Here is a 25102-nt window from a genome sequence, read left to right on the forward strand (position 1 = left end):
TTTTTTTTTTTTTTTTTTTTTAAGTGAATAATAATATACGGTAGTGATTTCACAGTAAAACAGACCTGCGGGAACGCCGGATATACGTGACAAAAGACACCCCCAGACCAGCCCACGCCCTCCCTCCTCTCCCTCCCTTGCCCCCCCCCCCCCCCCCCCCCCAAAACTTTATTCTGGGGGGGGGGGAAAAAAAAATAAAAAGTTCATTCGAAAAAATTATTTCAAAAGAGATTTCATATAAAGCCTTTAAAACACGGTCAGAAGTTTCTCCCTCTTCTCCAGATCCCTGTGGCTGAACATTACAGAGAGAAAGAGAGAAAGTGAGAAAAAATAGAGAGAGTTTATAACAATCTCTGTAGAAGAAACAAAACAATCCAGAAAGAAAATATCCAAGAATACGGTAAGGGATAAAATTACATTTGTACAAAAATAGATTTTAACTTTATTGATGCTTTAGATATTTTTTTTCCTTATGTTTTCTCATTTTTTTTTGTCATTCTAAATTTTAATTTTTTTTTTTTTAATCTATGCATCCCATAGCCAAGGCATCCATCACTAAGTATTGGGAATTGCTAAAGCTATTTTTTTTTTACTCAAACCCACCTGCTTAAAAGAAAAAAAAAAAAAAGAAAAAAAAAACAGAACAAAATAAAACAGAACAAAATAAAACAGAACAAAAAGGCATCTTAAAATAGATGCAGTTCCTTTGCCTCGAGGAATACAGATCCAGATTTGGCATTTGCCAATTTGGAAAGGGATTTGGATACAATGGGAGCAAAAAAAAAAAAAAAAAAAAGCAAAGCAACAAAATAAAAAGCAAGGACAAAAAATAGGAAAAAGAATTGACTTAAAACACAAAAAACCACGAAAAGTCTGTAATTGCTACAGTTATAATATCTGTATATGTGAGTGAGGGTATTTATACAGTGTATATATCTACAGTACATACATGTATACACACGCACATATAGCAACTTAAACCAGCTCCTGCACACTCCTCACTGATGGGGACAGCATCAGCTCTTGAGCCACATTCCTGCCAGCTCCAGCCCTTTTTAGGATCAGGAGCTGAGCCCAGGGCTCTCCTTCCCAGGGTGGAGAGGTCAGGGGGTCGGTGTGGGTGTCGTACACCCGCGGCTGCTGCGGGGATGAAGGTCCTTCACCCCTCCCTCCACTCCTGGGGGCCCCCCCGGCCACAGAGCTCAGCATTCCAGCGCCCAGGAAACCTCAGCATCCTCATGGAGGGGCCTGGGACGTGCTGGATTCAGATTGGTTTGGGATAGGGCTCGTGTTGGAACATGCACAGGCAGTGAGGGACAGCCAGGGTGGCAGCGGGTGGCTGAAAAGCTGATGTTTGTGCTATCTTTAGAAAATTAAAGATTGTCCCACCAACAAAAAGGAATTTAAACAAAACAAAACAAAACAAAAAATTAGAAATAGATCACCCTAATCAAACCAGATTTTTGCAACAGTACTAAGATCTGGTTAATCAAAGTCCTACCTCTCTAGTGGATAATGTGCCTTTTTTTTTCCTCTAGCCATGTCTCACCTCTCCAAACAAGCACGTCCATACTCAGCGTTATTATGATTAGGACAACAACAACAAAAAAAGCCAAAAAGTGAAAAGAATACAAATGAAAGACTCAAACTCATGCAAAGCACGTTGCTTTAAGGCTGCTGTGGCGGATGTTATGGATGCACAAAAGCTTTTCCTTCCCTTGGGAAGGGCTGGGCTGGGAATGGAGGGGGTGGGGCCTGGGGGTTCATCACCCACGTTCCGGGAACCCCAACTCCCCTTCACCTGCTGAAAACTGAAATCCCAGGACAAGGCTCAGCCTTTCCCCAACCCCCCTCCACCACGGGCATGGATTGAGGCTGTGAGCTGCTCCAGCAGGGAAACTGAGGCACAGGGATGCACATCCTGATGGGAAGTCTGGAACCCGTGGAGTCTCCCCCTTGGCATCGCACTGCCTGTGGGGGATACCCCCTGCCCATGGCATTTTATCAGGGCAAATGCTAATGGGAATGGGATGGGATGAAACAGGATGGGATGGGTAGGGTGTGATGGGATGGGATGAGATTGGATGACATGAGCTGGGATGAGAGAGAATGAAGTGGATCAGGATGGGATGGAACATGATGGATTCAATGGTATGAGATGGGATAGGATGGGATGAGATGGGATAGGATGGGATGAGATGGGATGGGGTGGGATGGAATGCAAGATGGGATGGAACGTGATAGAACGTGACAGAATGGAATGGGATGGGATGAAATGGAAAAGGATGGGCTGAGATGGGATAGGATGGGATGGGAAGGGACAGGATGAAATGGAATGGGACGAGATGGGATGGGACAGGAGCTCCCACCGTGAAGCCCAGCACCTTGCAGCCACCACAGCTCAACACCCAGCACCAAGCAGCCCCTTCCAAGCCATCCAGCAGGAAAAAAAAGTGGTTCCACCCAACAGAGAAGGACAGCGGGTTTATTCCAGTGCAATATCCACCAACTTTCCCAAAGCATCCTCATCCTCTCTGGCAAGCAAGTTCCAGGCTCCTTTCTGCTGGAAGAGCCGGGCTGGGGGCTGCCCAGGGGCTGGGTGGGCTCCGGGCTGAGCTCCACTGGGAGCCAACACCTCCCTGCACCCCCCAAGGGCTGCGCCAGCCTCACGCTGGCAGGGAACAGCCTGCTCGCGTTTCCTGGCACCCTTTCCAGATTTCATCTCTCTTGCCTAGTTTTCTTGGCAAATTCTTGCAGGGTGAAGCTGTTTAATAATATTTTCGGCGGCATGCAGGCTGCTGGGGAAACACAGCCAAAACACTTTCCCTGCCGCTGCGGATTTGCCACTTCGGGCCAGCCTGAGGGGGAAGTTCTGACCTGAAATCCTGAGTGTTTTTTTTTAGCAGTGAGATGGCCTGCTGAGCTGCAGGGGATGGAGCTGGGGGCTCCAGCTGCCAGGCAGGATGACAACAGCAGGTGGCCACTGTGTCCCCTCAGAACCAGAGGTGTGAGGTGGTGGGTGCTGCTCCACCCCCCTCTGGGCACGAAGGAGGTGTTTTCAACCAGCCACAACCCATGGGGAGCAAGAAGAGGATCTCTGGGAGCAAATACTTTGTTGTTTTAAAGCACAAGAGGACATGGAAGTGGTGGGGAAGCCCTTGGCCACAGGCCAACCACAGGCACCTCATTCTTGGCTCGCAGCACTTGTCCCACAGTGTGTTTGGGACAGTCCATCCTGCCAAGGGGAAAAAAGCCCTTCCCAACATCCCTCACCGCTTGCTCTGCTTTGTTTTTTTCTCTAACTCAAGTTTTTGGTGGGGCACTGGAGACCCCTGACGAGGGTGAGATGATCCCTGGCTGACCTCTTGCCACACGCTCCCTGGGGAATCCCATCTTGTGGGGTGTGAGCACGTTCCTGGGACCATGTCCCTAATCCCCAAAATCTTGTCCATCTCCCTGCTGTCACACCAAGACTCAAGGAAAGGACTGTGCAAAAGCCAAGGTGCTCTTGGTGCTCTCAGTATCCCAGACAGGAGAGGGGGTGGGTGGGTGCTGCCATGTTCCCCACCCAGCTGGGACCTCTCAGCCCCCACATTCTGTGCCCGATGGGGGAGATTCAGGGGAGGGGGAGCCCTGTTCTTGCTTCACCACTAATTAACAGCTGCAATTAACCAGCCTGGCCAAGCACTCCCACTAATTGTTGCCTTGCAGTGTTTTGCACGGCTGAAACAACAGGAGCAGCCTCCTGGGTGAGCCGAAACCCCTGTGTGGGGTCATGCTGGGATGCTGGGGCAGTGCCAGGATACTGGGGCCATGCTGGGATTCTGGGGCCATGCTGGGATGCTGTGCTGAGGGCAGGGGTCCCAGCAGGCCCCCATGAGCTGGGGTAGGGCGATAGGGAGTCCCTGGCAGCCTTAAAGCAACTGCTCCAGCCGGCTCTTTCCACGTGGGCAGCTCCACACCCAGCGCAGAGGCATCTTTGGGAAGAGCGGCGATGCCCAGCCATCCTCTGGGATGGCAGAGGGGGATTTTTCAGGTGCACGCTCTGCACAGAGGGTGACCCAGCTCCCTGTGCCACCGGTTCCCGTGTTATTTAGGGGGGGGGATTCAGCTCAATCCCAAATCCTCTGCTGTGAACTGGAAGGAGAAGGCTCTGTGCAGCCACGGGTGACTCATTCACGGGGCACGGCCGGGCCGCCTCTCCCTCCGCAAAGTAACTACCGAGACTACTAATAATAGTTAGAAACCAAAAATAGAATTCTTTTTTTTTTTTTTTTGGTTGGATTTTTTTTTTTTCTCTTCTCTTTTTCAAAAAAACTCCATCCTCTGAAAATAGCCAGCTGCAATCCGGCGAGTTCAGCCACTCCCCTCAGCTTGTCCAAACCCCACTGCCCCCGAAAGGGCTGGGACTGTCCCCGTCCCCGCTCCTGCCCCGGGGCACCCACGGAGGGGGTGGGTGGGTGATGCCAAGCCCGGCTGGTGGCTCATCCCAAAACTCATGGCACGGCGGGGGCCGGGCAGGGGGTGGGTGGCGAGCTCTCTCCGCTCCCACTTCTCTACATCTAGCGCAGGGGACCAGCGAGCAGGTCTGGAGATGCAGCAGTGACAGCAAACGGACAGGGGTGAAGGCGACGAGGAGGCGAGGACGGCGGGGGGTCACCCCCCCCCGGATCAGACGGTGCCTCCGGCGCTGGGGTGAGGAGGGAGGGACGGGCTGGGGCGGCGGCGGAGGAGGAAAGCGGAGGGAGGGGCCCCGCGGGACCCCCCGGCCGGGCGAGGGACTGACCCAGCAGCAGTTTCTCTAAGTCATTTGATGTGGCGCTTCCAGCATTTCCATCAAGAAGGTGTCGATGGGTGTGTCTCCTATTAGCTTGAAGAAGAAGAGGTGCTCCAGGCATTTCAGGCCGATGGACCGGAGGGCTGGGAGGCGGAGCAGGAGCTTTGCAAACCTGGGGGACAGGAGACACGGCACGGTCAGACACCACCCCACCTCCAGGCCTGCTTCTGCCCGGCCCCCCCAAAGCTCAGAAGGGTCGGGAGTCAGACACAACCTCCTGCTGCCAAAGACACGGGGCTACACCCAGAGCTGTGCAGAGAAATCATTAATTATGTCCCCAGCCTTGAAGATCAGGCAGCCACGGTGGATATCCACAACAAACAGTGCTGATAGCTGAGCTGGGAGGGTAAAACAAGAAATGAAAGGTCAGCCCTGGACTGGGGGGCACCACTGGCTCGGTGCATGTGCATCACCACCCAGTGAGCACCCTGAGGTGCTCGTGGGGTCCCCACACCACAGCCACGGTGAGGAGGCACCACGGGGCCAGCCTTGGCACAGGCAGAGGTGCAAACAGCTTCAGCAGCTGGATCTTTGGTCAGGGAAAAGGGCAAGCAGCCAGGAAGGGGATGGAGGAGATGGTGAGTGGTGTTAGCTGGCACTTGGCTTGGTGATGTCCCTTTCCTGCAGGCACTGGGCACCCCCTCATTGGGGCTGCTGGCCATCCCCAGCTGCAGCTGAGCCCTGGGGCTGCTGGCACAGCAGAAACCTGGCTGACAGATGGGCTGCAGGCACCTCGGGGGTGAAGCCAATGGAAGGAGACAAGAGCTTTGACACAGAAGTTGGCAGGAGCCCTGCAAACCATCCAGCACACGGGGTGCTTCCCTTCTCCAGGCCCAGTACGGAGCCCCAGCGGAACAAAAGCCCTTTCTCCCCAGCCTGCCCTGCCCAGAGTAGATGCTATCAGGTCACCCCCGTGATGCCAGCAAGAGAGCTGACAGGCAGAAGGACAGGCAGGAAGGCTGGGAAGAGCCAGGGGGGCTGGAGAGAGCCGGCAGCACTGCAGGAGCCAGCTGGGATGGAGACGAGCCCAATGGATCCATACCAGGGAAAAGCTGCTGTGTGTTGGGCTCTGAGGGTGGCAAGAGGCTACAGAGCCAGGAGAGAGCCACCAGCACCTGCAGGGTGCTTTGGAGTACCCTGGGGTGGCCCCACTCTGCCCCACTCTCAGACAGCAACTGGATCTCACCTCCCAGTACCACCTCCTGGTACAAAGCCCTTGAGTGAGTGATCCCCACACGGGAAAAAGCCCTTTAATGGCCAGGAGTGTAGTTGTGTAGTTATTTGCTTTCCCTGCTACAAAAAGCAGGGCTTGAACATAAGCAAAGACCCAGAGAGAAGGGGACCCTCCAGAAAACACACACACAGACATGCACAAACACACAGATATTACACATGCATGCACAATTCTCTCTCCCTACTTTCTTTTCTTTTTTTTTCTTTTTCTTTTTTTTTTTTTGCTGAGCTGGCGAGAACTGCGGGAGCAGAGCCAGGAAAAACAAATCAGTCCTACCATCCCATTCAGGAAGTTTCACTTTAAACCAAACCAGATGATGGCTCCAGCCCTCGGATATGTTTAACTGTGAGATAACCAGCCCGGAGCACAACGTGCCAGGGCTGGGGCTGGGAGGGGAGAAAACAGCCCTGATTCCTGACTCCCCGCGGCTGCTGGGTGTCACGTAGGCACCCCGTGGAGCAGCAGGGGTTGCAGGGGGGGAGCATGGGTGGGTTTTTCCCAGGAATGCCTCCCTCTGCCCTGCTGCTGCAGAGGAGTTCTCTTTTGGTGTTTACATGGTGCTCCCAAGCTCTTGCTGCCTGGGGACTCAGCTGAAGCCCCGCACTGGAAGGCACCTGGAGTGGTGGGAAGCCCAGAGATCCCACAGCATGGAGCAGGGGAGGGGACCCGTCATGGCTCGAGCAGGAGTTTGCTCAACCACAGGAAGAACTTGTTTCCAGCCTCAGATGGTGATCACATTGTGCCATGAGACCAGGAGGATGGAGAGAGTTCCTGAGAACTTCGTTGAGCTCTTGTGCAACTCCGGACTCCCAGCCCACGAGTTATCCCTCCCGAGCCACCTGGGATTATTCCACCCCTGCCCTGCACCGTAGGAGACATGGGGTGAGGTCAGCAGTGCCCGGTCACGGCTCTCAGGACATCCCTCAGCACGCAAAACCTTTAAGGTCACCAAGGAAAGGTGTGTGCATCACACAAAGAGGTCCCCAGCCCAAGGTCAATCAAAGCCAGTGAGAGATTAAACTCCAGAGCTGCTGGTGCAGCTTCCGGACCTAAAACACTCCCTTACACATCACTGAGCATGGAGGCAGAGCCCTGGGGAACTGGTTTGGACTGGTGGCTCAGTGACTGTGCTCAGTCATGCACAGCAGCTTGGCGGTGGTTTGGGTGATGAAGAACAGGGCTGTCCCTGTGACAGTCCCCTGCCCACCCCCAACCCAGCTCCAGCCCAGTCCCTGTCCAGCAGCACGTGCAAGGGCACCACAGCCTGTCTGTGGATACCAGGGAACAATCCAGGAATGCTGCTGGCCATGACTCCCAAGGCAGCTCTCCCTGTTCCAGGTATGGCTGGCTGTGAGCACAGCTCTTCTGCTACACCACGATAGCCAAAGTGCAGGCTCTGGCTCTGCATTTGCTTCAGAAATGCATTTTAATAACGCTTTTTGGGAGAGGAGTCAGCTTGAGAGTTGGCCTGGGGTCCACACAAACCACCTGGGGGAGGAGAGGTAACCACCCCTGCTCCATGCTCTGTGCTCATCCCTCACTTCCCCTCCTCACCACAAGTTAAACGCACCCATTGGCACCTTCACCCTCACTCTCCCTGCCACAAGCCAACCAAGAACACCCCAGAAGCCCCTTAACAACCCATCTTTCTTCATCTGCCAGCAGAGTGGTACCCAAAGTGGGAAGGGAGGAAGGTCCAACATTACTTCTGAAGGCATGATCTGCCCACTGCATTCACTGCTGTGAGAGCTTCCTTCTTTTTACCCAGACACACAAGACCAGGAATGCAGGTGGGATGCAAATCCCAGTTGCTTGGGCTGTTTTTCCCAATATCCACGCACCAGTAGCAGTTTCCAGTGCTTTGCTTGCTTGCTCAAAAAACTGTCAGTAACTTAACTGGCAGTTGCCAGCTTCAGGCTGTAACTGGGAAAATGCGCCCACTCAGCTCCGGAGCGGTCCAGGAAAGCATTCCTAATTCCCCCTCCCATTCCCAGCTGGATTGGGGGAGGCGGGGAGGGGAGAAAAGAGCATCAATTGAGGCTTTCACTTCCCAGCAATGATGCTCATCTGCCACCGAAAATTAACTCCATGTGAGTCTTATTTTCGCTGTGGTTTGCTCTCCGTGGTTTCCAAAAGGGAAATGATACCCCCTTCCCACATGTGCTCATCCCACTGCTGCGGCCGTGGGAGTCGGGGCTCCTCAGGTCTGCCCACCTTGTCCTGCCTGTGATGGATTTACTGGCATGGGAATAAAGACCTCTCTGCACTGCACAGGGGGATTTTCTGAGGGTGTTCACAGGTAGAAATGAGGGGTTTATCTGCAGAGAATGTTCACTCCCAGCACAGCTGGGAACAGAGAGCCCCAAATGGAAGGGACCCAGCAGCTGTGTGCTGGTGTGACCCCGAGGACATCCCTCAGACCTGCCTCAGGATGCAGCACCCTTTGCAGGGGGTTTCCCTGGGGTGTGAGGCTGCAGGAGGACGGGGCACAGGGGACTCACCTCCCGGGCTGGTCGGGGTATTTGTGTTTGCAATAAGCCTCTAGTGACGCGTACACCTTCTCCCGCAACGCCTCCACTTCGGCCGGGTTCGACAGACCCTTCGAGTCTGAAAGGCAACAAAAAGACCATCAGCCAAAAAATCTCCAGGTTTTCCAGGCAGGCAAGGACCCCCCATGTGCTTCCCAGCTCCCTCCATCCCGCTCACCACCACTAGACCAGGGCAGAGCGTGGATGCAGGGTCTGAGCCCTGGGTGTTTGGGGCAGTACCAAACAACTCCTGGGGAGCATTCGAGCCCTCAAAGGTTTGCCTCGTGACTACAGATCTGGTTTATTTCGCTTCATATCCCCACCCCAACCGTTTTGGCTCATTCCAGTGGTCCCTCATTTGAAGGGTTTCAGCCCCCCCTCAAATCCTGGGCTTGTGGGATTTCTCCCTCCAGCACAAGCCCGGAGTTGGGGCTAAAGGAGAAGCCCCGGCTCTGGCAGGTCCCCTGTGACACAGCCAGGATCTGTTTTTAGTAGGGTGAAAGGGACAGTCAAGAAATCGATATCCCCAAGCACATGTGCCACGGGAACCTCTCCAGATTCCCCTTCTTTTACCATATACGGCTAATCCCAAATTACAGACAATAAATTACTGGTGATTACAAGGAGGGCAGGGAATAAAAAAAAAAAAAGCCAAGAAGAAAAACAAACCCAAGAAACAGCAATAAACCCTGCTGAAATGGCCTGGCCTGGGTTTGGTGGGAAAATCCAGGGAAGGAGCTGTGCTTGGGCACAAACTGTGCTCCTGAGAGGGCAGGGAAGGGAGGGGAGGGGTGGCTGTGGACATGGAGGTCTATCCTTGGCTTCCATTTGATTTTTTGCTCTGGACTGACCTGCTCTAAAATAAAGAGACACCCTCTGAGCAGAGCTGTGCAGGTATGTGCAGGCTGCCAGCTGGCTCCTGCTGCACAGGGATTTGCTCCCCAAAATGCTGGAGACAAGCCCTGGCACTGAACCTTCTTCTTCCCTTGGGCAGCTCGGGCCAGGGGGAAAAAGCGAGCAGCATGAACCTTCCTGGAGTCTGTGGAACCAAGCAAACTGCTGACAGATGTTCAAGTTCTTGTGTATTTTATGAGCACGTTTCATGTCTTTCACCCTCTCCAGGTCTGCGAAGGGCTTTTCCAGAAACACGGGTAATAAAACCCCCTGGATGATGAGATCAGGAAACAGAGACAACAATGTCCGTGCTCTGGCACTGCTCTAATCTGTACTTTTCTCTTAAAGGATGTCTACATTCAATTTTGCTTCGATTCAGGGATAATTCCCTCATGCACTAGAACTTTCTTCTCACAGAGTCACTCTAAAGGGGGGCAAGCTGAGAGGATGAGGGGGAATGGCTGTTAAACTGAAAGACAGCAGGCTTAGATTGGATATTAGGAAGAAATTCTTCCCTGTGAGGGTGGTGAGACACTGGAACAGGTTACCCAAAAAAGCTGTGGCTGCCCCTGGAAGTGTTTAAGGCCAGGCTGGACAGGGCTTGAGCAACCTGGGACAGTGAAAGGTGTCCCTGCCCATGACAGGGGGTGTGAAAGGATGAACTTCAAAGTGCTTCCAACCCAAACCACTCTGTGATTCTGTGAAAGGGAGGAATGGAGAGCAGCACTGGCACAGATCCAGATCCACCCCTGACCTGCACAGGACATGCCTGTAAGGTGGCAGAGCCTGTGCAGCACTTAATTGAGCTTCATCCTTGCCTCTCTTCCTTCTTGCCCTGTCCTTGGTAACGGGGTGCCCTGAGCTACTTGCAATGGAGATTTATAGGGAAGAAGAGGTGCCAAAAGGACAGAGCATCAGCCAAGAGGGCACAGGAGAGAAGATACAGTCATGTACCAGGGTTGAAGAGGACAATGGCTCGCAGGCAGCCCAGCTCTGTCTTGTCCATCAGCATGTCTCGCATTTTTGACACGAGTTCTGTCAATACTCTGCAAAGGACACAGAAATCACAGGCGTCAGTGTTAAAGAGAAATGAGAACACCCAGGTGTCAGAGCCAGAGTGAGTTCCTCTGGTCACAGTTAACGAAGCCAGGGGATGGTGCTCGCTTGTACCAGCTGAGGATGTGGCCTCATCTTCCTCCTCTATCAAAAATAGCTCATTAGGAACACCAATAGTTCCCATGAGGTACAACAGAGGCCATAAAAACTGGCTTCATCCATTCACTGAGAGGCTTTGGCACCTGAGAAAGCTGCCTAAAAATAAAAAATAATAATAAAAACCCACCCCAACAGGTACCTAAAAGTAATTTCCTCTGCCGGTAATTTTTATTGCTCCCTTCGCTCCTACCGCAGGTGCCGGTCTTGAAATATTTTCCACTGATTGCCCAGTTTTTCATGTTAGATCCTGCAGGGAAGTCATGATCTTGCACTTATGACCTCACAGGAACAAATGATGTCACCCAGGTCTGAAGAACAATTTCCGTGCAAGGCACAGCACCAAAGGTGATTTGCTTTCAACTAAGTCGCCTCAAGACGAGTGTCAGGCAGAGAAATCGGCATTTCAGCGGCGTCTGGAGCCACACTCTGGGTCAAACACCCTGGAAGTCTGGCTTTAAAACACTTTCCCAAAGCATGAGATTAAAGAGCCCTCAGGACACGCATGTGGAACCTGCTGAGTATTTTTGGTGCCTTTTCATTGTGAAAATAAAATCACGTCTTGGTCCAATTAAAGATGAAAAGAAACAATGGAGTGGCCTCCTCGTAACATTAGAAGGCATCTGGACCCCATGAAAGAGGCTTTGATTTGCACTGGGCAGCCCTCTCCCTGTTCTGGGCTGTTGGGTTTTGCAAGTTTAAGAGGAGGATTTAATGTCTTTGCCTGCAGCAGGGGCCACAACACTTCCATGCACGCCATGGGATGGACACCCTCATCCTGGGCTCCTCCGAGGTTGCAACGCGGGGAACGGAGGCAGTTTGGTGCAGAGACAGAGATGGGGATGTCCAGGCAAGGTGTTTTGAGATGCAATCCATCCATTCATCCATCCATCCATCCATCCATCCATCCATCCATCCTCCCTCCCTCTGCCCACCTGTCGAAGATGGCCCCGACGCCAGCGCTGTGCGCGCTGTTCCGGTGCACGTGGAGCCCGGTGGCTAAGAGGATCCCGTCTTTCACAGCTATGGAGCGGTGGGAGAAGGAGGCAATTAGGAGCTCATTCCACCCTGGGGAGGAGAGAACAACCAAGGCTGCAGGTTAGAGCCACCTCAGCAGGTCTGGGAATCAACATCACCTCCCCAGCACTAAAAGGAGGAGGAACGCGGTGGAGGAACACGGCTGGATGTGGGAAGGGAGAGGGGAGCCAGCCTTTTCTTGGATGTCAGGGAAGGAAAAAACCATTAAGAAACAAATGCACTAAAAATATAATGCTAATAAGGGAAGCAGTTTCCTCTATAAACCGTGCAGACATGGCAGCAAACAGCTCTGCCTGCTCCTCTCGCTGTGAACCTCCGTGTGGGTGTGGAGCCCTGTGCTCCCCTCTGCCCTCACCCGCTGCCTCCCAGCACTTCCACACCTATCAACGCTTTCTATCACTTAATTGGGCTCATTTTCAGGCCATAACAGGGCACGAAAGTTCATTCACCATCATTCAGCTCTGTAAAAGGGACCAGGAAAACTCTGTCTGGTGGGTTTGCTGCTTCTGCCGTGTAAATACTGGGAGGGCTTGTGTCTGCTCTCTGCACCGGGGTGTCCCACATCCATGACTGCTCCATGAACTGCTTCCACAGCTGCTTGGAAACCAGCTTTTAGTCTTATTATCTACTGGACATGTTATGCTGGGATATAGGAAACACATCCTCTGAGCTCAGACCTCCCCACCTTCCAGCTCCCCTTCCCAATCCAACACCTCTTTAAATTCCTAAATCCATCACAGGCTCAGTTCAAGAATGCCTGAAACAAAACCACAATCAGAGGACATGCTGCAAAGTTTGAAGGGTGGAAATTTTGGTGACTTTCAACCAAGGAGCAGCATTTTTGGGAAGAGAAGACAGTTCTTCTGCAACACCCGTCACGTGGCTGATTTACCCAGCCAGAACATGTCGTGGAGTTCAGAGCACAGGGTTGCCTGGCAGGGTCCAGAAACATCAGGATATTTGGCTTTGGGGTCTTTTTTTCCCAGTCTGGAAAAGCAACACAACAATCCTTCACCCCTCCTGCCACAGGAACACATGGTGTCTCACTGACTGAAATAAACACAAGGTCCATGTGTGCTGTATTTACCTACTGTTGGAGCCATGGGTTGTGCCATTAGAAATGTTGACAAGGAATAAAGTTCACTCTTTCCTAAGTGGCCACAGGATGTTTCCACCCCAATCACGGGAACGTTTATTTGGCTATTTACTGGGTGAGGCCTGGCACTTTCACAGGGATTGCAACACTGTGAAACCCAAGGAGAACGGAGGAGAAGATGTGGGACTGCACCAGGAGCCTGAAGAAACTGTGTTCCCTGGGTGAAGAGGAACTCCCAGAGCCAGACCCACGGGAAGGTGCCAGGGGTGCCCCCCACCAGCCATCACACACAGACCCACGGCAGCTCCACATGCAGCTCCAACCAACAAAAACCAGAGCTGGCTCACAACATCCATTCCAAGCTGGGCTTATTCCAGGGAAGGAGCGCTGAATTAATCAACATCCTTCAGCTGAATTATTCCCATGTAGAGCTGGGATGTTCCAGCTGAAACGGGGAAGCTGTTTCTACATGGTCCTTTCACCAGAACATCCCCAAAGAGCTCACAAAATAGAGACAAGCAGGAAATATTAGGTGTAACCACAGGCAGAAAATTTGAATTAAGAGACCAAACAAGTCTACTCCAAGATTTTTGCATTTGAGCCCAAGCTCTGGAGAAGCAGAGCAGATTTCTTCAATTTGTGTGACTCCTTCCTCACCACACAAGGTGGCTGTGCAGCCTCCAGGGATGCTTTGGCTCCTCTGGGATAGGGAAGGCACCTTGGCAGCTTAGTGACCATCGTGACAATCCATCTCACTGCCAAGCTTCCCCACCAGCCCTACAAAACCAACTGCAGCTGCAGAGATGTAATGCTCAGCATCCTCTGCCAGGCTGAGAAAACATCAGGCTATTCCTGTCTCAGCCCTAGCAAGCTTGGAAACGAGAAAACACGGGGAAAAACAGGCTTAAAAAGTCAGGTTTCCTTCCCCTCCAAAAAGCTCAGAGAGGGAAATATTTTTAAATGATTCAGGATCTGAGGAGAGCTGCTGCCAGCCCATCCAGCACTGCTCCTCCAAAGATGCGTGCTCCACTTCTTTTGCCTCCCAGGATGCATGACTGAACCTGACTGACGCTCTTAGCTGAATTTTAATACCTTAATATTTCATGGGCAGCTGTTCTCAGCAGGCCGCTCTCCACACTCAATAATACATAGAGCCACTGGTTAAAAGACTTGGGGGAGGTTATCTGAGGCCCTGGCAGAGACACTCAGAGCAGGGAGCCCACTGGAGCTCCTGTAGGTGCTCAACAACCTCGTTCCCATGGGGTTAGAGCCACCACGAAATTTGGGATGTGATGGGGTCTGCAGCCCCTCTGCTCCTGCCCATGGAGTGGCCCCGAGGGGGAGAACATCAGGTCAGGAACATTCAGCTTCCATTAGCTGCCTTCTAAAGAGAAAGGAAAACCTGGAACTGTTGTTGTGGGTTTTGGTCCCTCTTCACAAAGGGAATCTGGTCTGAATCCAGCTCTTCCCTGAGATATTTGCAGGAAGCTCTCAAAGATTCCTGCAGAGATGCTTCCCTGCTCATCCACTCTCACGAGAGGCTCTAGAGACTCTCTTCAAAAACACATTTTTGTACGTTCCATAGAGGGCCTGGAGCCAGCTCTGGCAATACTCACACCCATGGAAAAGCCAGAGGAGCCCCTTCACCAAGGGGTTGCAGGAGTTATCCTGGGAGGGTGCAGGACCTGGCCAAGTCTGCAGAGAGAATAACCCCCCCAAAATTTCCATTCCCAGACCACTATATGAACTGTGACTATAAAAATCCCCTTTCAGTAAAATAAGTGGAAAACACACACCAGTAAACAGTGTGACTTCAACAACCAGACACTCTTGAGGTCAAGGATGTCAGAGAGGTTGTGAGGGGAACAGGGTATCTGTGTGTAGGGCCAAGGTACTGGCTGATAGTCAATAAAAAGTTGCACAAAGTTTAAAGATTCGTGCACTTGGGCTACAGTCAGCCTTAAAAAATAGAATGGCAGCTAGAGTTGGTGTGGTGGGAATGGGAAAACACTGATCCCATCACCTTCCTACCCTGGAGTCCCTACAGCTTCTCCTGAAGCAACCTGGACAGATCTTGGACCAGAAGAGTTCTAACAGTTCCTATGTTTTGTGTTGATGTGAATACCTTGCACTTGGTCCTTACAACACTTTTCTGCCCAATTTCATGGGGATTTATTGGGGGGGGACACATTTTCTATGGTAAAAAGTCAGAATGCTGCCACCAAGGTGGATCAGCAGCATCTTCTCTACAGAGACTCAAGGTCAGAAGGGTGCAGAGAGAGGAGCCACACTCTGCAGGCTTCTCTCCTTTTAAATTCCCTACAAAAGTGAATTTTGGGGAAACAAGAGGAACTTTTAAAACTGCCAGGGACTTCAAAGTCCCCAGCTTACAAAGAGTTTCATGCCTAAAACACATCCTCACTGAGCTCTGCTCTTGATTTCTTGCCCTCCACGATCTTTGTACAGCAGCAGGGGCTTGAATTCACTCGATGGGGGAAGACCCTTTTTACAGCAAACTGCTTTCCACCTCCCAAATCCTGCAGCCCCCCTGCTGCACAAGGAAATTTAAAATAAGCCCAGAGAATTTTATTTTCATCTTGGTGGGTGGGAGAAGGAGGGCGATATAGTTTTCTCCCCTTTCTGGTTTTAATTATGATCAAACATTTTAGCTGGGTGAAATTTCATGGAGGCCCAAGCCCACTTGGTCTCTCAAGTCTCAAGTCTGGGAGGAAGGCAGAGTGTTAAGTCTCTTGGTTTAAATCACCCAGCACCCATCTCTGAGCCCCTCACTCATGAGAGATGAAGCCAGGCCATTTTTCAGCTGATTGGCAGCTGGTGCCACGTTCTGGATCCCATTCAGCAACACGTGTCCCTTGGGGCTTTTTAAATCCTATTTAGAGATTGAACGGTCAGAGGCTGCTACTCAGAATCAGTTAAAGGCTTTCAAAGCTGCCAGGACCTAAATCTAAGGGCAGTACCTGTCCCAGTGAGGATGCAGCACTCCCATCCCACTCACCTGCTCGGAGCAAGATGACCTGGTCGTCCAGGGGCAGCTCGGAGAAGTGGGGGATCCTCTTGGCCCACTCTACCAGGGTGAAGAGCTGTTTGTCTGCTGCCTGGCATATGTTCGTCACTGGGTCATTGGGCTGCCAGGAAAAAGAGAATGGAAAGGCTTGGAGAAGGCAGAGCAAGGAGAGGAGAGGCTGGAGCAGCAGCTGAAGGGGCTTTCTGCCTCCCTGCCACCCCTGAGGTGGATGTTATCAGTCACAGGGAGAGGAGGTGATTTGACTTCTCCACCACATGGGTTTTAATAGTTTTTAGCAAGCTCCAAAGCGGGAATTGGGAGTGCTGAGAACCAATATCCATCACACTGACTGATGAATCAAAGGACCTCCAGCCCAGGGAAGGGCAGGCTCCCCATGCCAGCATCTCCCAGCTTGATAAACCAGCACCAGAGGGGGCATTACAGAAAAAAAGAGAAAACCCCTTTCCTTTGAAATATTATCCAGTAACAAAAACCATCTGCTCTCAAGGAGGACAGTCAGCCTAAACACACCAAATCCCTGTTTAAAGGAACTGCTAACAGCTCAAGTGGGCTTGTGATTAGGAACTGGAAGAGCCTGTCTAACCCTGACTGAGGCAGAGCTCACTGGTACAAGTATGTGTGTAGGGTTTACCCCTCTGGACAGGGATGTATGAGCCCTTCCACATTTCCCACTGATATCCAGCAGCCTGGACTGTACAATTATTTTTCTTCCATGTCCTTAAAAGAGCAGTTTCCAAACCAGAAGGAGCAGTGTTTACTTCACCCCTGGACTGCAGGGGGAACGGGGTGTGAATTCAGAGGCAGAGCAGACACGACCACCAGTATAACCTCTCCCCCTGCAAGGCCATTCCTCACCTCTTCGTGCCACAGCAAACCCCTCTCCCAGGCTGGACAAACAAGGGTCATGCTGCTCAGTCACCCTCCTGCCCTCCACAGCCTTGCCCCAGACCCTGGCCCAGCCCTCTCTGCTGTGCCCTGGCAGCAAACCCAAACTCTCTGCCTCATGGCCACCATCTCCCATTCTCCAGGCTTAAAATAACCAGGATCTGGCAAGCTCAGGGCACTTGCCTTTGAGGTATTTTCAGCTGTTGCGTGCAGAGATGGATGGGCACGGGCTGGCACCGCCGTGGGGACGGGCCCCCCTGCTCTGCCCCTCTCCAGCAGCTCCCTGAGGGCAGGGGAGTCTCACTGCCAGGGAGCTGAGGCTCTCCCCTGGGGAGGGAGATGTGAGCAGGGATGGGGCTTTTACCTGGCAGAGGGAGAAAAGATGGGATTTCCTCTGGACAACAGGAAATCGCTAAACTGGGTGTGAGGAGGAGGTGTGAGGAGGAGCTTTGCAGGGTTGTTTTGCTGGAAGCACAGGGAATGTTGGCATTTAGAGGTGTTTTCAGGAAGGGTGAGAAGGAACACCTGTGGTGCAGCCTACAGGAATGTCTCCAACCTCAAGCCACCTCAGTTTGGTCAGCTGGAGCTGCCAGGTGGAGAAACCCGGTGTCCTGGCTCCTGTGGGATGGGGATGGAGCCCTGTGTGCCCCAGAGGGGACATGACTTATGGGAGAGCCCATGCTCCAGCACAACCTGACCCAGCATGTGCCTGCACAGCCCCACAAAAGGGGTATTTTAGGCAAGTAAGATGTTTTTGCCAAAGCTTTTAGCAGGGGTGGCTTCTGGGCAAGTTGTCACCGTCTCTAGGACTCACAAGGTGGGCTGCAGGTGCCCCAGCCCAGGCTGTCACTGGGGCTCTGTGGGCAGCACAAGATGTACCCAACCTCTGGTGCTCTGTCCAAAGCCTCAGCAAGGGGTCCAGCCTTTAATTACACCTCAGATGGCAATTCCTGGAACCACCACGGCACTTCCTGGCAGAACTTAATCACAGTAGAGTGAGAGGCAGCTAAAAGTATCCTCCCTGCAGATCCAGAGGGCCCTGCCTGGGCACAGAGGGGCTGGAAACCCTCCCTGTGCACGGAAAGCAAATCCCCTCCTGCAGTAAATAGCAAGGGCAGGGTGCTGGAGTGTGACAAAATGAAAGGGCACTTGATCCCCTTGGAAAACTGGAGCTTGGAGGCATCTTCCAGAAACTGGTGACTTGGAACCAGACATCAAAGGCCAATTAAGAGCTAATGGGGATAACACCTCTCAGTTACACACTTCGCCTTTCAGCAGCCAGGAGCCCATCCAAGGTGGTACTTCCACCACAGGAGCGCAGATTCCCAGCAGCCAGGGACATGGGGCAGAGGAAAACCTATCCTCACTGTCCAGGGACAGTACCTGCTCCAAGAGCAGCCAGGGAACCATGGCACAAGGTGACAGTCACAGGCATGAGAACATGCAGTGACAGGACAAGGGGGAATGGATTCAAACTGGAAGAGAGTAGGTTTAGATGAGATATTAGGAAAAATTCTTTCCTGTGAGGGTGGTGAGGCACTGGCACAGGTTGCCCAGAGAAGTGGACCCATTCCTGGAAGTGTTCAAAGCCAGATTGGACAGGGCTTGGAGCAACCTGGGCTAGTGGAAGGTGTCCCTGCCCATAGCAGGGGTGATCTTGAACTTTCCAACACAAACTACTCTATGATTCTATGTGGGAGAGGAGGGTGTTAACTCCTACATCACTCTGCCACCTCTATCCCAGCCTGGCATGGCCAGGTGGAAATGTCCTTGCAGGTCACCAGAAGCTTTCAGTGCAGATGGACTAAGGTGCAGAGGCACAAACCAAAGGACCCAACACACCAGGTTAATAGCAAACAGCTTCTGTTTTACCCCCTGTCTATCAGGGACTCGACTTGTCTGCCTTTCCATCACCTGGGTTCCCAGGGGAGGGCTGGGAGGATGGTTCCTCCTCCATCTTCCCTTGCCTCATCCTGTGGCCTGGTCCCTGGGAGCTGCTGATCTCATACATCTGCTAAACCTGCTACAAATGTCACCTCATCGGCAGAAGCCGCCTGACAATAATAGGGCATTTCAACAAGCCTCCTGCTTCTATTTAGATGCAACACACATCCCTGTTCACAGTAATGCGTGTTGAATTATGCAGGAACCAGCTTTCAATTTGCTACAAGAGGCTGAGGAGACGCAGTGCCAGACGAAGCCATTTATTTCAGCTCGCTCTCTGGGGTTTGTTTTCAAGTCAGCACAACGCTGGCTCCGACTCCCCTGAAGTGTTTTTAATCCTGAGAGCAGTCAGAGCCTCTCTGAGCCCCTCACTAACCGCTGCCTCTCCCTTCAAAACCAACCAAGTCTCTTGCAGCTTCATGGTGATGGGACCCTCCTCTCAAATGCAGGTGAGCAACACACCCTGTATCTGATTCTGGAGAGTTTCACTGAGGAACCGGCTCTGTCCACATCAGGAAGCCTCACTGAAAAGCCTCACCTAAGGGATCCAGCCATAAGGTGTCCTTGAAGGTAAAGGCCAAAAAGAGCATCCCATAGGGCCAGTTAAGACTTAGGAGCAGCCTGACTCTGAAACCTCTTGTCCAGCCCCACCAAGCAGAATCACAGTCATAGAATGGTTTGGGTTGGAAGTGACCTTAAAGATCATCTCATTCCATCATGCCATGGGCAAAGATGAAGGTATTTCTGACTCAACCCTCCAAGTCTCATATAAAGGAAGACATGAAGTATTATTGTAGCAGAACATAAATACTGCAGAGTCCTTCCACCTGCTAGAAATAGCTGCATTTCATCATCTCAGCCTCACAGACACCCAGCAGAGAGCATTAAGAATTGCACCAGACTAGGATGCTCCAAGCCCTGTCCTGTTTCCCTGTCATGTCTCTCCTGTTTACACAAGGTCCTGTTAGAGCCCAGATGCTCCAAGCAGGCCCAGTTATAAAGCAAGGTTCTAAACGGGAAAGGAACATGAAAGCAAATCTCTAGGCAAATTTGTGCAGCTTTTCTCTTCTCAGAGCCAAGCAGCTGTGTAATTCTGCCTCTGAAAAGTCACACCCTCAGTTTACAGCTCTTATCTCTCTGCACTTCAGCCACGCAGGTCTGTTTATTGGCTCCATTGGACTCTGAGCTCTTCAGAGCATGGAGTGTCTTTCTGCCTTTTAGCACTGAGGGCTGTTAATTAAAATAAAATCTTCTCTGCGAGTCCTTCTAATTACACCTCACAGTATCTGTGCCTTCCCTGTGGCTGTGGGATAGAACAGTACCAATGCTGGCGGCTGCTGGGTCTGCTTTCCACGTGCTTCCATCTGAGCTCACGCACGGAGTGTACAGCAGAGGCAAGGAGTTGCATTTCTGAGCTCCTCCTTCTCCCACAGGACAACCCCCCCCCACCACAGGCTCAGGGCTGTACCCATGGTCAGCCTCTCCTGATGCCCCACAGCCACCCCTCGTGCCCCAAGTGGGCAGGGGGAGGAGGTGCCTCACCGAGCTCGGCGTCAGGCCCATGTTTGCCTCGATGTAGGTCTCTGTCTTTGGCTCCACAGCGAGTTCAGCTTCCAGGATCTTTTCCACAGGCATGTCCTCGTTGGCGCTACTTGTCGACTCCACCTCGTTCTCGTTGCGGTCCTTCCCCCGCTGCCTCTCCTCCTGGACAGCTGGAAGTGGACAGAGGAGGGACAGTGTCACTCTGGGGCTCCAGGCTCCATGGAGCTATGGGTGTTATTTAGCCATGAAATCCCAGAGCATCCTCAGACCTGCAGGATCACACAGACATCTGAGGTCTTGCTCTCCCACCAGTGTGGTCAGTGGGTCTCAGGATTGGATTGTTCAAGGTGGGGTAAGGTTTGGGGAAGACACCAAGGCAGCCCCAGCCTTAGAGCTGCTCCTTGTGTGCTCCCCTGGGAGTGTGGCAAGGGAGGATCCTGCTTGGACCTGGCCTCTGCTGGGGAAATCCCATTTCTGCAGAGGGGGAGGCCCTGGAAAAAAAAAGGTTAAAGACAAAAAAAGCAAAGGAAGCAACACGGCAAGTCACCACAGGAGTGGGAAAGGGATAGCTGAGGTCATACAATAAGGGAATACTAAAGAAAAGAGAAATTGGTCAGTTAAAAGCACAAATCCCGAGTTCAACCATCCTCTGAGGCTGTTATTCCCGTGGAGGTCATGTCATGCACCTCTCTAGCTCCCAGTGATGCCAAAGGCTGAGCAGGGCTCCGTGGCAGGCTGGTGCTCCCGTGGGACAGGAGCTCCATGCAAACCACCACCCTGCCTTTGGCTCGGGGCAACCTCTGAACAGACAGGAGAGACCTGTCCCAAATCCTGTGTGGCAGGAGGAACCTCGCTTGTCACATGCTGATGAGTTATGTCTGAGCAGCACAGAGATGAAAAACACTTATTAGATGCTAATAACATTATTATTAATGACCTCCCTTTGAAACCAGCACACACTTTCCCTACACCTGGGAAGGAGCTTTATGCAGTTACAGTGGGAACTATCTCCTTCTCCATCATCATGTCACATACCCTAAATCCCACACTCTTCCACACACTGTTGTTTCTCACAGTTTGTTTTAGCTCAGTCTACTTGAGAACAGCCCCAGCAACAGGAGATCCATCACTGGCCATGACAGACAACTCCCTGAGCTTGCCCAGCTCTTTGCTGAGGACTGAATGACACACTCAGTAAGGTATAAGCCCTGCTATTTATCGACAATTATCCCAACACTTTCCCTCTCTGCTGAATTTGAAGCTGGTTATGTGATGTTTAGGGAAAGCAGCAGGGGCACAGCATTATTTGGGGGAAATCAGAGCTGTCTGTAACACAAGGAGGCTTTTTAGGCAATCAGCGGGTCCAGCTCTATGCCAAGTGCAAAAATAAAACCTGCAATATAAAACTCATTCCTTACAAACCAGGAAATTAAGACACATGCTAAACAAGCCCTATATGGACGCTGATCCCATTAACCCAGCTCCTGGGGCTGATTCCCACTGCTCTCCCTGCCCTCCCCTCCTGCAGTGCTGCTGTTTGCTGCATGTCAACAGTGCTCACACTCCTTCCATGTGAAAGCTGTTATGCAAAAAAGCAAGGGGTTATTTTTTGTAAACTGCTCTGAAGTTTATGGGCTGCAGAGGCTCCCCAGGCCCACGTTACGTGTTCTGCTCGGGCTGCCAGAGCCAGGTAAGCTGCTGCTGTCAAGGGCTCAGATTTGTGTCGTGGCTTTTGTCCATCTGGCTCTTGTCTGGCACGGATTCTTCTTTTTCAGGCCAACATAAAAACCCTGCTTAAATTTCACCCCCCACTCCCACTCCTGCTTCTTCAATCGTCAAAAAGATAGAAAATTTTCCTTAATGTCAACCCTTCTTCAACAGCACAGATGCACCAAAACTCCTCTGGGCACATTAGAAGAGATAAAACACATACTAAATAACAGAAAAGCCTGAGAGAAAGGCAAACCCTCAACAAATGGGATCTTATAAAATGACTTAAATGCCAAAATTCTGATGCACAGTCACAGCAGGTCTTAAGGATAAAGGTGCAAAGTTGGTTCCTTGCTCTGAGATCAACCACCTCCATTACTTGGGGTGTCAGCCCCAAAAACTCACCCTCGTGCTGGACAATGGGATTTGTGGGAAAGCATCACAGAGGTCTGGGGAGACAGTGGCTACTTAAAGCCTTAAATCTGCAAATCTCAACCTCACCAAAGCCAACAGCCACATTCTTGGCATGAAGAATCAGAGACACTTCAGGGGTTATAGGAGAGAGAATCTTACAGTCCATCACGACAGCTCTGGCCTCTGATTAGGCTGAATCCAGCTGATACAAACGACAGACAGAAGAGACAGATGGGAAGAGATTATACACATAAGTAGTTATTCCTATTGATCTCTGCTTTGAGCTGTTACACTAGAAAATTGGTTCTGCAGCTCGCTGGGGAGCTGGTCAGGGGACAGCTGACTCATCCCAGCTCAGCCCCACGCAATCCCAACACTCGCCCTGTCCCAGCTGCCTGAGGCAGCAGTGACACCCCGGGCAGAGCAGATGGTGTATTCCCACCCAGGATCCAAAGATAAACCCAGTTCTTGCCGGGGAGAGCATTACCTGCTTTGCTACCCCCGTGTTTCCAAGCCCAGCCAGCCTTCTCCAAAGGCAGGACCAGCCTGGCGTCACTTTGCCATCGCCCCCGTCCATCCCATCCTATCCCATCCCATCCCTGGCTCTCTGGGCTGCAGGAAAGCACTGGCTGTTTCCCAACACTGAGCTCAGAGACCCTGTTATCCCCCCTTCCCCCGAGGATGATGCCTCATGCACAGGTCTGCACCAAGGTGTGCACCTGCAGGAGCAGGTGACTGCACTACGTGAAGCTCTGCCGCTCCTTAGGTGTTTGTGAACCCCACCTGGGAATGATGCAGGACACCTGCCCAGCCCTGGTTGATGGATGTAGCTCTCAGGGATGCCTGTGAGGCTGCTGACTCAGTTGTAGATGCTGTTTTCTCTCCCTACAGGCGGCTCCAGCAATGAAGTCGCAACAGCTTCATTCTTCATGTGTGCAACAGGTTTGCTCCTACCACAGCTCTGTGGTTGGCCTTGGGGTACACATGAACTCCAACAATCATCTTACTGTCACCTTGTTCTGCCAGTGTGGCACTCCCAAAGTCCCCCTTCAGGATCCAGAGGTTGAATTCAAACCTTGTGTCTCCATTTTCCTAATTTAAGATACACCCTGAAGCATCCTACAGCTCCAGGGGGCGTAAAGCCCAACAAGTTGTCCTGAAAGGTGAAGGGATTTGCAGCTGGCATTCAAGACTCTGGGATTCTGTGGGTTCCAAGACTTGGAATTCCCTGCAGGTGCTTCAGAAGCTCAGAGAGCACATCCAAGGTGAAAGGAGCAGGGAGAAGTGTCTAAGAGCTGTCAGTCACTCACACACCTTCTTAGCTGAGTCCTCCATGTCTCCCATCTCCACAGGCACAAGATGCCTGAATTTCCTGCAATCAGAATTTCCCTGGAGCTACTGAGGACCTGACAAGCTGTTGTTCCTTCTTAGCAGAGATGCTGAGGGACACATCACCATCTCAGAAAAAGAACAAGGACTTTGTTTCTTGAGATGTAGGGGAAAAGTAGTACGTGGGGCAGAGGAAGGGAAGAAGGGCAAGTATTTTTTTAAATCATGAAATATGAGATGTTTGTATGAAGGAAAATCTCCAGCAGTGAGGACACTGCTCACCATAATGATCTAGGATCTCATCTCTGGAGTCCACTCCCCCCTGGGATTAGTCAAATAAACCACATTGGAGATGACAAAAATACATTTTTTAAACGGACTTGGTGTGGGAACTGGGTTTCTTTGTGGGTTTGTCCTTTATTTATATTTTTAAAAAGAGAAATACAAATGTGGCAGCTGCATGGCAGCTTGTCTGGTAATATTGAAATGGGAACACCTCGTTCTTCTTGGCTTCCCAGAAGTCCTGTGCATGGGGATGGATGGTGCTCCACCCCTGTAACACAGTAAAATTCAGAAACAAAGTTCATTATATCATTTGTTTCTTGTTGCTTCTACTGGATTTTTCTGCACTGTGCCCTCCTGCTTTGCTGGGTGGGTAAAGAGACATCCAGCTGCTGTCCAAGAGAACCTTGGGAAGAGGATTAAACTACAGAGTGCCTGTGATTACAAGGCACTTGACAGCATGACCTCTAAAGACCTTTCCAACCTCAGCTGGGCCCTCCTGCTCTTGCTGCAGTGAGATGGTGATAAGGAGGTGAAGGGCTGGCAACACATCCCGTTGCTGAGAGCAGGAGGAGGGAAGGGCTGGCAGGGGCTCTCTGCAAGACCAGTGTGATCATCCTGACTCCCACCACACTCAATTCCCGCCTCAGCAGACAGGTTTGTCTGGACAAACCACAGGGTTTGGCTCGGATGGATGCAAGGAAGCCACAGAGAGGAGCAGGTGTCCCTGTCCTTTCATCTCCCTCTCAGTCTGTGGGTGTTAGATCCACTCTTAGGACTGTGCTGTTCCCAACAACGCTGATTTTTCTGGTCATGAGGGTGGCCCAGCATTTCATCAACAGCGTGGGCCTATCCAAAAACGGGATGTGAGCCAGGCATTTTGCTTGCTGCATCCCAAAAAAACACTCTCCTGCAAGGCAAAGCAGCCCCAAGCCGTGGCTCCCCCAGCCATGCCATGTTTCCAGAGCTGAGCTTCCCTGCGCTCTCCTCCGTGTTCACGGCTGTGCCAACGCTTTTGTTTTTCTTCAAGGAGACTCGTATGGCTGAGAGCTTTTCCAGTCTGATTTTCTAAGCATAAGGGAAGCATTTGAACCTTGCAATCCACTTGAGG

The 25102-nt window shown here is 51.7% G+C and overlaps 1 protein-coding gene across 3 annotated transcripts in view; it reads right to left on the reverse strand.

The window, feature by feature from the left end:
- Positions 1-483: 483 nt before the first annotated feature.
- The window catches only part of RXRA (retinoid X receptor alpha), a 105565-nt gene continuing 80946 nt past the window's right edge, over positions 484-25102 (reverse strand). The window contains exons 4-10 of one of the 3 annotated variants that reach the window (XM_027649928.1): positions 20257-20426; positions 15856-15985; positions 11641-11773; positions 10448-10539; positions 8573-8678; positions 4787-4949; positions 484-3235 (exon numbers count right to left, since the gene is read on the reverse strand). In XM_027649928.1, coding sequence (XP_027505729.1) covers positions 4802-4949; positions 8573-8678; positions 10448-10539; positions 11641-11773; positions 15856-15985; positions 20257-20426 — 779 coding nt within the window. In that variant the 3' untranslated portion in view covers positions 484-3235; positions 4787-4801. Of the gene's footprint in view, positions 4656-4700; positions 4950-8572; positions 8679-10447; positions 10540-11640; positions 11774-15855; positions 15986-20256; positions 20427-25102 lie in introns of those variants that run through there. The other 2 variants (XM_027649926.1, XM_027649929.1) reach the window with 2 other exon arrangements.

The sequence above is a fragment of the Corapipo altera genome, unplaced genomic scaffold (genome assembly GCF_003945725.1).
Source record: "Corapipo altera isolate COAL_440 unplaced genomic scaffold, ASM394572v1 268, whole genome shotgun sequence".
NCBI lineage: Eukaryota > Metazoa > Chordata > Aves > Passeriformes > Pipridae > Corapipo > Corapipo altera.